Source organism: Hipposideros armiger, unplaced genomic scaffold (genome assembly GCF_001890085.2).
Source record: "Hipposideros armiger isolate ML-2016 unplaced genomic scaffold, ASM189008v1 scaffold_253, whole genome shotgun sequence".
Lineage (NCBI taxonomy): Eukaryota > Metazoa > Chordata > Mammalia > Chiroptera > Hipposideridae > Hipposideros > Hipposideros armiger.
The window spans coordinates 238,068-255,241 of NW_017731603.1; the positions used below are offsets into that span (position 1 = coordinate 238,068).

Consider the following 17,174-nt stretch of genomic DNA (forward strand, 5'->3'; position numbering starts at 1 on the left):
CATACCAGAAAGCAAAGAACTTATCAAAGGCTTCTAATATAGAGGCTGTATCCACAGCACTCAGGGGTAAGGGGGACAGGCGGCCACTGGACCCCAAATGAGACAAAGTCAATACAGATAATAATTACAGTCCATTGAGGCATGTCAAATACATTTAAATCCCTGAGTTCATCATGATTTTTTACAAACTTCATTGATGACCTTTGGTAGATACTAGAGAACTAATTTATTAGGAAAACTAGTAAATAAAGAGGGTGGGATCAAGCATTTATTCTGTCTTTCCCTTAAGAACTATATACCTCAGGATAACCCAATAGTTGATAAGGGGAAGTTTCTCTCTACAGAAGTAGTCCACATAATAACCAAAGAAGGAATGATAGATTTGAATATCACCATTTTGCAAATCCTAATGAATGAATAGATCAACAGCTGCTAACAAGCAGAAAGACAAACAGACATTATGTGCCTCCTGATGGAAGAACGTAACACCACCGGTAATTTTGCCAAAAGATATGCCCCCAAAATATGATCAAGCATGTAGATTTAACTTCCAATTCACAGGAAATTTAGGGGACAGAAGAACATGTTAAATAAGACCACAAAGATACAGTCAGCAAGATCCAGGCTGTGGAGGGGTCGGGGGAGGGTGTGGGAGGGGGTAGCAGAGGAAATTGATTACAAGAGTCTAAAGAGTCATCTCTTGTTGGGCTCCTGATTCAGACAATCAAGTTAGTTGGGTTTTATGTGTTTTTTTTAAGGCATTTGTAGACAGTGGGGAAACGTGAATATTAACCAAAGAGTTGATGTTAAGGAATTAATTGTCTTCTGTGGTTGTGTTTCAAAAAAGGGAACCATTCCAGAGTAGCTAAGTCTTGCGGAAGCTGCCTCAGGATTGTAACAAACTTTTTTTTTAAATCACAAAAAAATTGCAGCGGGTGCATCAGGGCCCCAGATTTGGAAAATTATCCCACAATAGACTCCGGGCTCCAGTTTTGTAACCTTAGGCGAAGCAGTCAGGGCACCACTCTGACCTTCACTTTCCTCCTCTGAAAAGAAACTGCTTACAACACCAGCTACCTGCCCTACCTCCTCCTCAGGGGTGTTTTTGGTTTCAGCCTCAATAAGGTGTCAACTTGCTTCGTGTAAACTCTCTGGGGTGTCATGTTTATGTAAGGATGATAATGGCTCCAAGAATGTTCTAGTTCCACCTCTAGGAAATGAGAAGCACATTTTCTAGTAGAGAGAATCAGTCCTTCTATACTTCCTCCCTGGCCCCTGGTGACCTCCCATGAATCCCTTTTGCAGCAGAAGCAGGCACAGGGAGCCGGTCCTCAGAGCAGGGAGCCCATGACCACGGTGTCGTATTCTCACGGACCAACCGGTCACAGACCCCACCGCCTTGCAGTGTTCTCAGGTCTCTGCCGGGAAACAATCTTCAGACCCCAGAGAGATTCACTGATTCTCTGCATCTTCCTTGCAGGAGGTAGAAAGAGCTAGTCTTGCTTAAGTAAAGACAGAAAAAGCAAACCTGTGAGGGGGAGGCCCATCCCTCAATAAAGGGAAAGGTGAGTAACAGCTGGGTCTTACATGAAATCTGACACGTAGTCTGTGAGCCTGGCGCTTTGCTGGGTCCAGGGCTGAGGAAGGGAGAGGCATTGCCAAGGTGAAGAGGGCAGGAACCCCCCTTCCAGGGAAGGAGGCAAGTATATAACAGGTCACCACGGTTTAGTGTGGTGGTGTGGCGCCACTGGAGGGCACGAAGAATGGAAATTCTCAGCTCTGCAGGGGGAGTGAGGGAAGGCCTCACCGAGGATATGTGAGCTGGCTGGGGAAGGCTGGGTCGTTTTTCAGGCAGCAAAGTCAGGCAGGGCAGTCGGGCAGAAGGACCAGTGGTGCCCAATCCCAAGGTGTGAGGGGACTGCTGTTGGGCCGCAGGGAATGTCTGGAGAGGAAGTCCCAAATGGGCAGGGTCTTGGGCCACACAGAAGAGTTACACGTTTATGCCGAGGGCAGTGGAGAGTCTCGGGGAGTCTGAAGTGAGGAATGGAGTGCTTCTCTTTGAGTTTCATAAAGCTGGGAAGGCTGCACAGAGACAAGTTAGAGAGGGGCAAGGCTGCAGGTGGTAACAGGCAGGAAATTAGGAGCTTGGGACACTGGTGGACTCTTCCACGCTAACGGAGGGGACTTTGGAGTCCTGACCCTCTTATGAGACATTCAGGACTCCCCTTATGCTGACTACTGGGCCCCACCCGCAGGCCCAGCCAGGCCCCGCTAGCTTGTCCAGGGTGCACGTAAGGGACCTTCACTGGTAAAACAAAAGTCATTCCAGTGGCCTCATTCTGCTGCCTCCAAGCTTGGTCAGCCCTAAGCTGCCCTTTACTCCTCCTCCCCTCTGCCCCGGGCTGCTGACCTCTTAGATTCCTAATGAGCTTCTTTGTCTTGTTCCCCACCTCCCCACCCCACACACAAGGGCGGCTGGGATCCCCACCCCCAAATGCTGTGCCACCTGAAGCTCAAGCCCCTCCCTCAACAACTCAGCCGTCAGCAGCAGACCAGGGACTGTGCTTGCTTGTGCAGCCTGCCCCGGGTGTAGCAAGTGTCTACACCGCGGAAGTCTGAGGCAGACGCAAGCCTGTATCTCCACGAGGAGGCACTCCCAGCCGCTAGCCGCCAGCCCCTGCCAAAGCACGCGTGTCACGCTTCTCTTCCCCGCTTTCTGAGGCTGCGGGCCGCTGCTCCCCACCTGCCGCTTTTGCTGAGCAGGGCGTCTCATGATCTGGCCAGGGTGGGCATGGCTGAGCCTGGATTGGGTGATGAGGTCAAGCCATGTGGCCGGGTACTGGGTCATGGGGTGCAACATGAATTGTGGTGATGAGGGCACCCGAAGGGTAGGGGGGGCACCCACAGTAACATGGGGGAGGGCTGGCTCCAGGTACTGTGAAGCAATACGGGAATCAAAGTTCAGAAAGGCCAGGTGGCCTCTTCCAACTGCGTAGAATGTGGGCTCATTTGGAAGGACACACCGGGAGACCATCAAAGGCAAGATCCCTGACCTCTAGGGGCCTACAGTTCACAGGTAGACACCAGAGAGTCGACCCGGCATGATAGTCCCAGAGGACATCTCTAGGGCTGCAAACTATTATGATAGGTTGTGCTAGGGTCTGGGGACACAGCACAAAATGGAGCTCAAAATCTAGTGACAAGGCAGACAAGCAAACAGCCATGACCCAGGGGATAAGGTCTGGCCGAAGTGTGGTGTGCTGGGCCCTCCCCTCAGGGACTCCCACAGACGCAGCAAGGCCCGAGTTGCCTTAAACTAGAGGGCCTTCCATTCTCAATCACTGTCTAACATCCCAGGTCCTGGCTCCTGACCTTCCCCTCCTGGAAAAGGGGGGTCCTGAGTACCTAGACTTTGAGTCTACATTGCCCCATGCGTTTTCAAGAACTGGCTTAAAGATAATCATGGTTGCATCATCCAGAAATGTACCCAAATCTCATTCAGTATTGCTTTTTTTTTCAATTTAGAAATTCCGAAACTCAAATTTCCTGCACAATCATGGTTGTGAATCATGAATCACGGTTGCATCATCCAGAAATGTACCCAAATCTCATTCAGTATTGCTTTTTTTTTCAATTTAGAAATTTCTAAACTCAAATTTCCTGCACAATCCCCTCTACTGAACTTCAGGGGGAATCCCAGACATTTAAAACGTCAGCTGTTCAGTTGAAACATCACTCAACCCGTTCTCTCCCAATCCTCATCTGCGTTTCCCAACCCTGATGTTTTTCTTCATTGTATGATCAGCTTTGCATGAACTCTTTTGGACTCTGCTTTTTATCATGTAACATCATTTCACATGCACATTCCAGTGACAAATGTATCATTTTTAACAACCACGCTGTATTCCATCAAGTACCCTCTCCTACATTTTAGCTTTTGTTTCCGCCAGTGGCTACATGGCCTTGGACAGACCCTGGCCTTCTATGGGCCTCTCACCTCTTTATCTGTCAAACATGGTGATTTGGAAACTCGAAAGTCCTTTCTAAGCCTCGGCATTCTGAGTGTCCATGATTTTCCAGGGTGGAATCCTAAATTGTAAGCCTGTCGCAACAATCCTGAGAAGGGCGAGACCCAGTATCTGTTGAGAACTCGGTAAGAGGCAGGAAGGCACTGAGGGAGAGCTAGGTAGGAAAAGTGACAGCCACATCCCCCTTTCCAGCAAAACACGCGTGGGACCTGGCTGGGTGATCTAGACCCGTTTGTTCCTGGTCCAGCCTGGGCAGCCAGTCACATGAGGAAATGGGGGGGGGGCTCGCCCTCCCTCACCCTATAGTGAAGTCACAACCCTCCAAGCCTTTCAGCCTACCCTTTCCCTCCATGACAAAGCACTTTTGGAGCCCAAGTCCAACCCCTCCAGACTAGCAGAGTGCTGAGTCACGGCGGGGCAGCAACTTTCACCACAACCCCCCCACCCTTCTGCCTCCTGTAGCTCCGGGATGAGCCAGTGTTCTTCAGGAACAACTAACTGGCCAGGCTCTTCTCTTGCCTGAGGCGCCTCCCTCTGAGGCTGCTGTCCCTGGAAGCCAGCCAAACTCTCCGCCTCCTCAAAGTCACGAGGAGCTGGGGCTGCAGGGGACAGAGGCCACATCGTGGTCAACAAAGGTCCAAACACCGGGCTCTGGCTTCAGAAGAATCTAGACGCTTGGAGATGGCAGGTCTGACACTCTGGGTTCCCAAGCAAACATACACACACCCCCCCACCCACCAGCACAAGATTTCTCTTTCATCCTTCCCAACTGGCCTCCCCCAGTGAGCTTCTACAGCCCAGACTGGCCTCAGTTTTGCCATGACGTTCCCTACAACTGCGTATGTGTTTAACCAAGCACAGAGCCAATACTGGTTCATGAAATGAAATCTCTTTCTGCAACAGACCAACTTTATTCTGGTAGGTCCAACATTTTATGCTGGCTCTGTCTATCTGGATGTCCTGGAGGCCCTGAGACTCTCAGCACCTCCAATCCAAAATCTACAATAGCTGGCCTTCCCCAATCGCCTTGCTGCAAACTGTATTTCCTCCTGTGCTCTCTCTCAGTGAACGGCAGCTGCAGCCCAGGCAAGAAAGCTGGGAAGCTCCCTTGCCCACCTCCCAGCCCTCACCTCTACCCACCCACCCCACCATATCCAATCAGCCACCTCATTCTCTGTTCTGTCTTCTCCATCTCTCAGATCTGCTGTCTTCTTTGCTCACTGAGAACTAGGGTTGTCACCTCCCAACCGGTACCCCACCCTCTGGCCTAACTTTAATCCATCCTCCACATTCAATAGTGCGTCCATCTGTTCATTCAACAAATACTGAGCACGAAGTAACAAGCACCTTGCAAAATGCTGGGAGCCCAGAAATGCCTGCCCCCCAGCTTACAGTTAACAGTAGCAGGCAAGATAATTAATTATAAGGTGTGATTTATAGGTATATAATTATACATATGAATATATATTATGTAGTATGTTTATTCATCTTCACTACTTATAGGAGTTACAAATATCAACTCAATTTGTCATTTGAATTTTAACTTTGTTTATGCATCTTTTTTGTCTTAGAGCTTTTCATTTTTAAGGAGTCAGATCTGCCAACTGTCCTTTTATGGCTTTCGACAGCCTCAGAACACTCCCTATCCCAAAATTCTAAAAGATAATCTTCTATATATTCTTCTAGTAACTTCATAGGTTTTTTTGAGGCTTGAACCTCTAATCCAGCAGGAACATGTTTTGAAATAGTGAGTCATTTTCTTCCACATGACTATCAATTGTTTCAACATAATTTGTTGATCCCATTCCTTCTTCCCTAAAGTGCCAGTTTAGCATCTACCAACTTCCTATACATATGCGGGTAGGGTTGTTTCATTGCACTGATGTAGTCAGCTCTTCCTCTGCCAGTACCAACTGCTCATAGTACCTTATACTTTATATATATATATATATATATATATATATATATATATATATATATATATATATATATATATATATATCACAGAGGGCAAATTTACCCCCCATAACCCCCTACATGCTTATCACCTATTCTACACACTTACTCTTCCAAATGAACTTTAGAATCATTTTGCCAAGTTCCCCCTGCCAAAAAAAAACAAAACCAAAAAAAACCAAAGTTTTATAGAAATCGCATTGAAATTATAGGTTTCTTTTGGGAGAACTGACATCTTTACAAAACTGAGGCTGGTTCTTTAGAAACAGTGTCTCTTCATTGATGGAAGTTTTTCTTTTCTGTCCAGCAGTAAACATTTATAGTTTTCTTCACACATTTCTTGTTACCTTTATTCCTAAGTACTTTAAGCATTCGTTTCCAGTGTAAATGGAAAAAAAAAATTCTTTCAGTACATTTTAAAACTGATGGTTATTATTATATAGGAAAGCTTTGCAACTGGTGACTTGTTATACTCTTATCCTAATAGTTTTTCTGTTGATTCAGTGTAAGTTTTCTGAAAACAAAACTAATGTGGTAGAAATCCTAGTGTTTCCATGTCACCCAGGATAAAATGTAACCCCTTTTTATGGCACACAATCCTTCCTGACCTGGCCCCTATCCTACCCTTCCAGCATTCTCCAACGTGACGACTTTCCAGGCCTATACACTTTCTTGAAGTACCTTGGACCGGCCACGCATTTCCACACCTTTGCGCTTTTGCATATACTGTTCTCTCGGCCTGGAATGCCCTCCCTCATCTCCCTCCTCCACGTCACCTTCCTTTTAACTTTTTCTTCACAAAGCCCAAGCGTTCCTTTCTTAGGGAAACCTTCCCTGACCTCCTATCCCAGACGGAGTAAGGCACCATTTGTCTACTCTCCCAGCATCCTTTTGCTTCCTTGATTCAAGCTCTAGGCCCACTAATTTTTTTCCCCCCCGAAAGTAACACGTTTATTCTGAAATGAATAAAGACCCAAGAGAAAGTGCCATAATTCCATCAGCAACTTGGTTTAACAATTTTAGTAGTTTCTTTTAGGTTTGGAAGTCCAGCTTCCAGTTTCAGGTTTGTTAGCATCCTGAAAAGGGTCTTCGCTAAGTCTCCCCTATGTGTGGAAGCACCTGGCTAATGGTGAACTTCGAAGCCGGCACACTGGGGGACTGCAACTCGGGCCCGGCTCTAGTTCTGCCACCCACGAATTCACACCCACTCCATGCCTGGGTCACAGCTGCAAGCCCCACGCAGCGGACCTGCCCCTCCAAAGTCCCTGACGCAAGCCACACCTGATAAAAAGACGCCATCGCAAAATGGCCACACAGCATCGCCCCCAGATCCGAAAAGTCTCTTCTTTCTCTAACCTTCGATCTGAGTTTTAAAGCGCCACCAAGGATTTTTCTCAGGCCCAGGTGGCTCATCCCAACCACTCCCATAGGGAAAGCGGTTTCATGTCTGTCAGGAAAACACGGCCCGCCCAGCCTTTGTTGCATAAACTGCACCAGGAGCCATGTTTGCTTTCAGCAAAAGGCGGGAGGGCGGGGGCGGATCAGAGGTGGCCGTAGGCCCCCCACTCCCGCCTCCATTTTGCTGCTGCTTAGACTTTGAGGAAGAGAAAGTGTGCCCTTTCCCAGTTCAACCCGACTCGCTCGGCCTCCTAGGGCCCATGTTTCCATATCCAGTTTCCCAATTTGCGTGACGAGGTAATGACCTCGGGGTGCGCTAACTGCTGCTCTGCCGCTCCGATTAACAAGCCCTTGGCCCAGAGCCTCGGGGTGCCGTTGGGGACTAGAATCGCCCTGACGCCCCGGGGCCAGGGGCAGTTTCCCGTCGGTTCCAAGACCCTCGAGGCCACGCGGGCTCCGAGCTGGGCTTCCCGAAGTCCCTCCCCAGGATGTCCCTTCAAAGCCACCCAACGCGCCCCAGAGCGCACCGCCGCCCTCCCCCGCCGCGCACACCGCCACACACGCCGCGCCTCCGGGGCTCCCCTCCCCCACCGCCCCAGCGGGGCGGGGCCTCACGCCCACCGGAAAAGACGGGGCCCCGGTGCGGCGGGCCGTCCGCCTGATTGGCCAATGCGGGCCTGACGCCCGCTCCCGCTATAAAAGCGCGGAGGCAGCCGCCTGCGCCACAGCCTTCGCCCGGAGTTGCCGTGGTTTCCTGCTTCAACAGTGCTTGGACGGAACCCGGCGCTCAATCCACCATCCCGCCGGCCTCTCCGCTCTAGCCTTCGCCACCTCCCCACAGCGCCCTCCGGCCGCCCTCAGGTTCCCGCCACCGCTCCAGCGCCGCCGAGCCGCCGCCGCCTCTCCTTAGCCGCCCACCATGACGGCCGCGTCCACCTCGCAGGTGCGCCAGAACTACCACCAGGACTCGGAGGCCGCCGTCAACCGCCAGATCAACCTGGAGCTGTACGCCTCCTACGTCTACCTGTCCATGGTAAGCGGGCGCGGCGTAGCCCAGCGGCGGGGCGAGGGGCGGGGGAAGGCCTCCCGGGGGGCGGAGCGGGGGGTGTGGCTACGGGGCGCCTCCCGCCTCCATGCGCCCTTCGGGAAAAATGGAGGCGGCCCCAGGTCTCCCAGGACTTGTCTTGCGCAGAAATTCTGGGCAGTTAGCGCTTGCCGACTGTCCCCTGGGAGGACTTCGTCATAGGCAAAGGCCTCCTCTGCGCATCCCTTTATGTTTGAGGAGAGTCTGGTTTCTTAAAATCCCTGGATTGCGGCACTGACAGCCTACACAGTCCTGCAGTTAGGAAGTTACGGGAAGGTGGATTTTTTGCATTTCCATTCCCTCCTCTGCGTCTGATCACGTGTCTCTGAGACCCTCCGTTTTCTTGAGTATAGGACGACGAAGTCCAGCTCCCATCCCCCTAGCTAATGGCGGAGCCTCCTGGGTAATGGTGTCGAATAGCAAGCAACCTTGGGGGCTGGTGGTGCGGTGCTCAGTGGCTTATCTCGCGTGGGCCGACCACTCCCGAGCAGCTGTCTCCACCCCTCTGCTCTGCTTATCTCCTAAGTCCCACTTGAATTGAAGCCTATCTCTAGAATCTCCCTTTCTGTGGCTAGGACGTTGTCTTCGTCACCTGTCCTAGTGCCTGGGTACTTAATTCTTTATCTTTTTTGTATCTAATAAGAGTTGTAGCCATCTAATTGAACCCTAAGTTATTGGATAAAGCCCACCAACAGTGACTGAGCAAGGAATTTTTCTCTGTAGTAATCAGTGGAATCAGGTTTTCAAAACCCTGGTTTTAGTTGGTGTGTTGGGAGTTTTTGTTAGAATTGTATTAGGATCGTCCAGATTATCCAAAAATAGACATGTTCTTGAAAACAGGCCTGGATTTCTATGACTGCCATTCCATTTGAGGAACGCCTGAATACAGCAAGTGTCTCAAACCGAATCAAATTTTAGCTTTCTACTGGTAATATATTTACCTACATTAGCATTGCACATAATTGTCACCTTGCCTAGTAAGTTAATTTTAGAAATCCTTCAGTCTGCCTTAAGCTGGCAAGCTCATGTTTTAACATGGGTTAATCAGGGAGGAGGGGCTAATAATGCATGATAAATACTCCAGCACCCTCTCCAGTGAAATTTGACACTGGCCAGAAGAACTTTGCAGTAGTACAGGCCCTTAAGACATTCCATACTGGAGGCAATTCCTAGGGTATTGTAAAGGTTCCTTGTGGTAAACTTTGCGTTTCAGGGACCAGGTTTCATTTTTGTATTTTAGAGTAGAAACTAACTTTTGTTTCACAACCTGGCTCCTAAGGTAACATGTTCATGTTCCCCTTACCAGTCTTACTACTTTGACCGCGATGATGTGGCTCTGAAGAACTTTGCCAAATATTTTCTTCACCAATCTCATGAGGAGAGGGAACATGCTGAGAAACTGATGAAGCTGCAGAACCAGAGAGGTGGCAGAATCTTCCTTCAGGATGTCAAGGTAAACAAAAGATCCTACGGATGTCACATTTGCATAATCTATCTGGCAGTCCTCAGGTGTCAGAAATCACTCAAAAACTAGTAATTGCCCTCTTAAAATGAAGATACTTTCAGCTTTTGTGTTTTGTGCTTTTTCAGGCCTACCATCTAAGCTAAAATAGGCACATAGTAATGAGCAAGGATGTTAAATTGGAAACCGTCGGCAGGGGAAACTCAGATGTCCCTTTTGCCGAAGCTCCGTGGTTACATGTTAGGTGCCTGCTGAATTAATTGTCAGGGTTTAATTGGTAGAAATTATAGATGCATTGACCTAACTTCCTTTCATTCAGAAACCAGAACGTGACGACTGGGACAATGGGCTGACTGCAATGGAGTGCGCGTTACACTTGGAAAAAAGTGTGAATCAGTCACTGCTGGATTTGCACAAACTGGCCACTGACAAAAATGATGCCCATGTGAGTACTGACAACCTGGGAATGAATGGAGGACATCGTTTTCTTTAGGGGCTGGGAAAGCTTACCAGTAACTTTCTTCCCCATTCTGTTCTAGTTGTGTGACTTCATTGAGACGCATTACCTGAACGAGCAGGTGAAATCCATCAAAGAATTGGGTGACCACGTTACCAACTTACGCAAGATGGGGGCCCCTGAATCTGGCATGGCAGAGTATCTCTTTGAAAAGCACACCCTGGGAGACAGTAATGCAAGCTAAGCTTTGGCTGGCTTCCAGTAGCCACGGGGGTGACTTCCCGGTCACCAAAGCAGTACATGCATGTTGGGGTTACCTTGACCTTTCTATAAGTTGTACCAAATCATCTACTTACATTCTTTCATTTGTACCATTTCTTCAAATAAAGTAATTTGGTACCCAGCTGTTGTCTTTTGAGTTTTGGGGGTGGGCTAGAAGTATATCTAGGCCCACAGTTCAGTCACAGCAGTCAAAATGAAGTACGCCTAAGAGGATTTGTACTTAGGAAAATCCTTAGTTTATTCATCCTTAATTGTGTGAAACTCCAAAGTTTGGAAAAGGTACCAAGGCTCTTGTGCTGATTTCAGACAGGACTTAAGGACTCCTGATTCAGAATTAGGTGTTTGGAATTACATGTTTCCTTCCAGTGGTTCATTCTAGCTTTTGTAATTTTTACGTATGAAAGTCAAAGGGTTAAGTAAAGTAGTCCTGAAACTACGGATTTTTGTTATTCATTGAGCTAACCACTTAATTCAGGCTGTCATAGGACCGAATTCTTCAGTATGGACAGCTATATGGCTATGACTGGATCAGTGTTCCATTGGTGTACACACAGGCAGGACCAGGCTGGTGAAGCATCCCCCTTGGAAAACAGGCTAGGCATGTGCTTCATCCCTACTGAGAATTGGAGAAAATTTACAACATGAGTACAGCAGACACCTGCATTCATTTCAGTACAAAATTAGCTGCAGTAGGAAAGCAAAGGCTAAGACTTCTTAATATTAAAAACCAGTGTCAGGAGACTGCAGAGCTATTAACACCCTTTCCTAAACAAGCCACAGTGATTTGTAAAAGTTTCTGTCTAGCCTTAGCAAGACAGGTTGTAGCCCTTTCAAGTTTTCAATCACAAAGCTGTGTATTCTGACCACAGAAGTAATGAGAATCTAGAAATAGAAAGTTAAACTTTCCCATATCATGATTAGTGGAGGGGTAGGGTGGATCTGTAATTGGGCAAGTGTCCAGGAATTACCGAATAAAGGGGAATATTGGTGGTTTAGTTACAGCTTTGGATTGACCCCAAGGAAGCAGGAAGAGCCCGTTTAAGTTCAGAAGTCTGGTGAGGTCCCAGAAGCAGTAAGATTCTCCAAGGGTCCTGCGTGCCCTCACCTTAACCATCTGCCAGTTCTTAGAGGCGGCACCCTGCAGGAGTGCATCAGGGGAGTGCTCATGCTGGGCAGTGAGTGGAGTTCTTGGGCTATAACCTAGAGCCCCCAGTTCTGCCCCACGTCTGCCACCCCTGTTCAGAATGAGCTGGATCCAGTGATAGCATCTGCTCCTCTAAGCCTGTCCTGGTAGCCCTTCCTCCAGCATCATTCCTGTCTGTGCAACCTCATCTTCCTTCACCTGGGTCCCCGGGACTTCCTGGTGATGCCAGACTCTTGGATAAAATGAGCAAAAAGTCCCCAACACTTCCCTAGGGCCCCTGCTGAGGTGGCCAAATGCATACCCCAAGCCAGTGCTGGGCATAGGTCCAGCCAGCTCTGGCAGTGATTGTACCATAAGAAAATTGTGGAAGAAGGGTGGGCTCAGAGCAAGGGAAGCTGGTGCGGGCCACCCACCGGAGGGAGTGCAGTGCCTCTGGTGTGGGGGGAGGACAGACCTGTTTTCCAAGGCCCAATAGGGATCTTGCTCATTGAGTAGAACGTGCGCCTTGCTTGTAAATCGTCTATGTGGTTCTCTGAGATGACTTTCAGGGGCCTCTGACACATCCGTCAGGTTAAACTCCACAGTTTTCCTCTTCATATGACACAATTCTGGGTGCTCCGTTGAGGCCCCAGCATACTCCAGGAGCAATTCAAAACTCGTCTTGGTCCCAGGAGTCACAGGCTGTAGGCTTTGGTCTTTCACATTGCCATCTATGCCTGAGATTCTGTGAAGACTTGAGGGTGCTGACTGTCCGGGTGGGAAGACCATTGGGGTGGAGCTGAGGGGTGTCTGTGGGGCACTGTGGTAGCCGGACCTTCCATACAGGGCATCGGACTTGAAGGCGTCCTCCCCACTCATCTTCCGGGCCTCGCTGTCTTGCTGGTCCCTGGCGCTCTTGCTGGTTCCCGCGAGGCTCTCAGGCTGGCCCTCATGGTGGACTTCTTTCTTGGGCAAAAGTAGTTTGGCTTTTGAGCTTGCCCTGTGTGGGGGGTGGTCATGGGGCTGCAGCCCCAGGAAGCGGCCGATGATGCCAGTGTGAGGGTCCTCTTCCTCCGCTTCCTCCTCCTGGTTTGGCTGGAACTCCATCTCTTCCTTATGCAGACTGGAAGAAGCAGAGACAGGGATGAGTGGCGCGAACAAAGGACAAAACCTGACCTTTCTCACCCCTTCTCTCTCCTGGCCCAAAGCCAAAAACACAGCCTTCCTCACAAGGCCCTGATCCATCCTGTCACTTCGGACTAATCCCTCCTGGCCCAGCTCAGGTACTGTTCTGTGGCTCCCTTTCCCACGTTAACATCCAAACTGCCTAGCCTGGCGTGTAAGGGCTTGCTCTTCATCACCGTCGTGTTCCCTTTCACTATCCTCACTCCAGGCAATCTGAGTTATTGGTACCCGGGCAGGGACAGTTAGATGAAGCCCAGGAGTGACTATGAGCAAGCCAATGATTTGTGGTTGCAACTGGGGGGCAGCATCCCCAAGGAGAAAAGTCTGGCTTCCTGGGAGCCCAAGGCTTTCGCTCTGCAAGAGAAAGCCCACCTACCACAGAGTGTGGCCTGCCCTTGCCCGTGTCCATTGTCTCCCCATGTGCCAAGGTCCGTCTCCAGGCCCAGCTGGAGGCTACCTCCCAGGTGGCCTCTCTTCTATGCTCTGTCCTTTCCCAGGCATCCAGTACCTGTATTGTGTATCCAGAGTTTGAGCGCCCTCACTAAATTGTGTGTCCCTTGGAGGCAAGGCCTACACATTATTCTTCTGTTACTCCCCGTCCTCCCCAACCTGAAGCTGCTGGAGTACTGACGGTGTAGAGCTCAAAGACAACCTCCAGAAATGTTTCTGACCTAAGCAAGCCTTCATTTGATCACTTTTCTAAATCTTGCTTACACCAACTAGGGAACTCTAGCTAATTCTAATTATAGCTTAATAGGATATTCGAGCAAGAAGAGAACATAGCTCAGTACTGTGGAAGGAAACCTTGAAGATAATGGACCCTGACATGCACCAAAGTCTGCTCCATTCTCATCCTGGGGGGAGAGAGCTGTCTGGGGCGGCCCTTTAGACCACGGTGGGCCAGCAGCAGCTCAAAAGGGATTCTGACCAAACCAGGGAAACGGGACCCACCTGGAGGAAAGTTTGGCTGTTGTGGGTGATCTGAGGCCTTTGTAGCACAGTCTACCCCAAAGATACCTGTGATGACCCAGCCTCCTGCTGTAATATGCCTGCTGCCCCTCCCCCATCCCAGGGACACCCTCCCACACACACTCAACTCCCCATGCAAATACCCTGGCTTATCAGAAAACACAGTTCTGGACCAGAGTCAGGGACCATGCCCTGACATCCCAACTGCATCACTGGTCACTACCTTCGAGTAAGTCCCTTCTCTCTCTGGGCCTCAGTTTCCAACTCTGGACACGGGGCGGGGGGCTTAGACTGGAAGTACCTAAGAGTCCTGAAGCAGTGCACAGTGAGAGTGAAAAGTGTGGAGGTCAGTCAGACATACCTGACCCACAAGTGCTGCTTGCTAGCTATGTGACCGTGGGCTGGGCAACTTACTTAACCTCTCTGAACCTGGACTTCATCATCTGAAAACTGGAGATAGCAAACAAAGATTATTGGAAAGAAAAAAAAAAAGTTAACATATAGAGAGCTAAGGACAGTGCTCAACATTTAGCAAGCACCCAATATGCATTAACTAGGCTATTTTAAGTTCCTAGGCAGGCACTTGCACTTGGGGTTTCTACCCACTGAAGTGGTTCGCTGGGACTGCCCACCTGATATTGAAAGTGGAGCCAAAAAAGGAAGGACGACGAGACTGGGCAGAAGCAGCTGTGTAGGGGGGTTGTGGTTCGCGATCGTTCCAGTACATGTCCTGCTCCATCGGGGGCAGGTCCTGGTGCATCTCATCCACAGCCAACAGGGACACCTGTCGCCAGGGACAGAAGAAGTCCAACAGAAAGGTCAGCAGGACCAAGAACTTGCTAGATGACTTGGAAAGGTCATTTCCATCTCTCTGGGCCTCAGTTTCCCAACTTGTGAAATAGACTGACACCTACTTGCAGCCTCAAAAGTTGGGGTGAGAATCCCGTGAGCGAATGGGAATGGTTGTGGGAGAAGGGGGTGAGGCAATTCACTGTCAGGCCTTCCTACAGAACTGAGGGGTCTCCCTACCTGGGTCCAGTTTGGGGAGGGTCCATGGGACAGGCCCCTTCCCCACCCCATACCTGCAAACTCCTGTCGACAATCCAGTTGGTCTCAAAGTCATCATCATCCTCTCCAAACGGGTTGATGAGCTGCTCTGCTACCTTGGGAGTAGGTGAGGCTCTGGAGATCCTGGGGTAGAGCTCCTGGCAGCCTTGCTTCCCGCCCTTAAACTTGGCTCCTGCTTTTTCCACCCCTACCCTCTCCCAGGATGCCCTTCCTGCCTGACCACTGTCTCCAAAGCCGCTGTGTAAGGGCTCCAGCCACCCACACACGTGGGCATTGCCCTTCCCTTCTGGACACAGCGTTTCTGACTCCCAAGCCAGTCTCTCCCTGCATACCCAGAGCCGTCCCTGAGTGTGTCACTCAACCCAGTCGCCACCTTTATCTCCCCTCGCTACCTCTTACTTGGAGTTCTGTTATTCTATTCATTTGTTCAGTTATTCATGTTGTCAAACATTCCTTTATTCATTATTTTCTAATGTAACAGAGCTATATGCTGAGGCTGTGCTGAATTAAAGGGTGGCCGAGGTGGGCAGATTCCTGGGCACTAACCTCTGAAATCTGCCAGAGCCCTGCAGGGGTGGTGAGCTGCACTAAGGGTTCAGGGGACACCCTACAAGCCACTGAGGCACCACAGGAGAATTTCAAGCAGCAAAATGGTGTGATTAGGTTTGGTCTGTAGATAACTGGGGGAGGGGAAGAGGGAGTGTGTGTGTGTGTGTGTGTGTGTGTGTGTGTGTGTGTGTGTGTGTGTGTGTGTGTGTGTAAAACATGGACAGGAGGATGAGAGAGGGAAACACCACTACTACCAAAACATAAAGGAAGAGAGGACCAGTGGGTGGGAAATGGATGGAAAGATAAAGAGATGGAGACAAGACTGTTATCCAGTACTCCTGTTAGGAAAGGCACTAGATGTGATGGGAAGGAATACTTGCATAAGCCACTTGGGGTGGGGACGAGGATACCCCAAACAGACATCTTGAGTAAAGAAAGGTGGTGCTTATCTGCCTTCTAAGGGGTGGGGGCCAAGGGTAGTTAACCTCAGAGCTTTGGTTTTACTAAGCAGAGGGAACACATTTGGGATCAGAGCCTAATGGCTAGGGACAGTGAGAAGTTGCCTCAGCAGTACGACCTGCCACTGACTGCCACTCCCATTCCGTGCATTCCCCTTACTCTGGACAAACGTTTGGAGAACATTCTCCTGAGGATACATCAAATGGTTTGACAACTGAGCTTTCCCCGTGTCTCTCTTGCCTGCTAAGTTCCAGGCCTTAGATGAAGCATTGCGATCAGATACAGGCCTCGTGCAGGTCCTGCTCCCCTTTGAGTCTCACTTTCTCTGTATGTAAGGAGATGGAGACACCAGAGGGCCTACTTCCAACCTTGGAGACTCTCCTCTCCTGGCTGGCCAGGACCCCTCCGGTCACATCCGCAGCTCAGCCTTGTCCCGGGAGGCTCACCTTCAGCCAGCCAGCATAGAAGAAGAACTGCAGGAATGTGAAGACGGGGACAACGAGGTCCAACTCGTGGCCAGGGTAGGCCTTGGCTGGGTTAAGGAACTGCCGCCCAATTAGGCAAGCCAGGAAGAAGCTGTACACCGCCACGGTCACCACCTGGGTGGGAAAGGGGGTAGCAGAAAGGGGCTGGGTGGGACCTAGGGTCAGGAGGCTCCTAACGTGGGAAGGACAAGGCCTTGCTCTGACTTGCACACTCCTGTGACTTTGGGTCTCTGTGATCTCTTCAAAATGGGGATAATCACACTGTTTCCACCAGGCTGGACCAGACAGGAGCCTGGACTCTTCAAACTTGGCACTAAGAAAACCTGCCAAGTCCAGATCCAGCTCCCAGGGAGAGTCTCTTTCTCAGCCCCTAAGTGAGTCCTTGCCATGACAGACTGCTTCCTAGGTCCTCCAAGCCTCAGGTTTCCAAAGGGGCATGTTCACTGGCCTAGTCCTCACCTGTGTGTACACCAGCGGGGGACTGATCCAGTCGTAGGCATACAGTTGTCCACACTTCGTACGCAAGGTGTTCATCTCCTGGTGGGGGGCGGGGGAGGAAGGGTTGGGGTTTTGCCCACCACCTGCCCTCCCAGGCTCTTCTCCAGGTACCAGGGTTTGGTGCTCATGTTCCAGCCCTGGCTCTGTGGTCATGAGCAGCTCACTTAACAT

At 50.1% G+C, this 17,174-nt stretch overlaps 2 protein-coding genes across 2 annotated transcripts in view; one reads left to right on the forward strand and one right to left on the reverse strand.

The window, feature by feature from the left end:
* The first annotated feature begins 8,091 nt into the window (after positions 1-8,091).
* On the forward strand, positions 8,092-10,788 carry FTH1 (ferritin heavy chain 1). The gene is made up of 4 exons (XM_019656054.1): positions 8,092-8,415; positions 9,773-9,919; positions 10,248-10,373; positions 10,468-10,788. The coding sequence occupies exons 1-4, from the start codon at positions 8,302-8,304 to the stop codon at positions 10,627-10,629; spliced, it is 549 nt and encodes a 182-aa protein (XP_019511599.1). The 5' UTR covers positions 8,092-8,301; the 3' UTR covers positions 10,630-10,788.
* BEST1 (bestrophin 1) overlaps positions 10,696-17,174 on the reverse strand; it is a 20,152-nt gene continuing 13,673 nt past the window's right edge. Inside the window, exons 3-9 of the mRNA XM_019655954.1 lie at positions 16,965-17,169; positions 16,467-16,619; positions 15,027-15,107; positions 14,577-14,728; positions 14,359-14,394; positions 12,225-12,913; positions 10,696-11,283 (exon numbers count right to left, since the gene is read on the reverse strand). Of these exons, the coding sequence (XP_019511499.1) occupies positions 11,177-11,283; positions 12,225-12,913; positions 14,359-14,394; positions 14,577-14,728; positions 15,027-15,107; positions 16,467-16,619; positions 16,965-17,169 (1,423 nt within the window). The 3' untranslated portion in view covers positions 10,696-11,176. The remainder of the gene's footprint in view (positions 11,284-12,224; positions 12,914-14,358; positions 14,395-14,576; positions 14,729-15,026; positions 15,108-16,466; positions 16,620-16,964; positions 17,170-17,174) is intronic.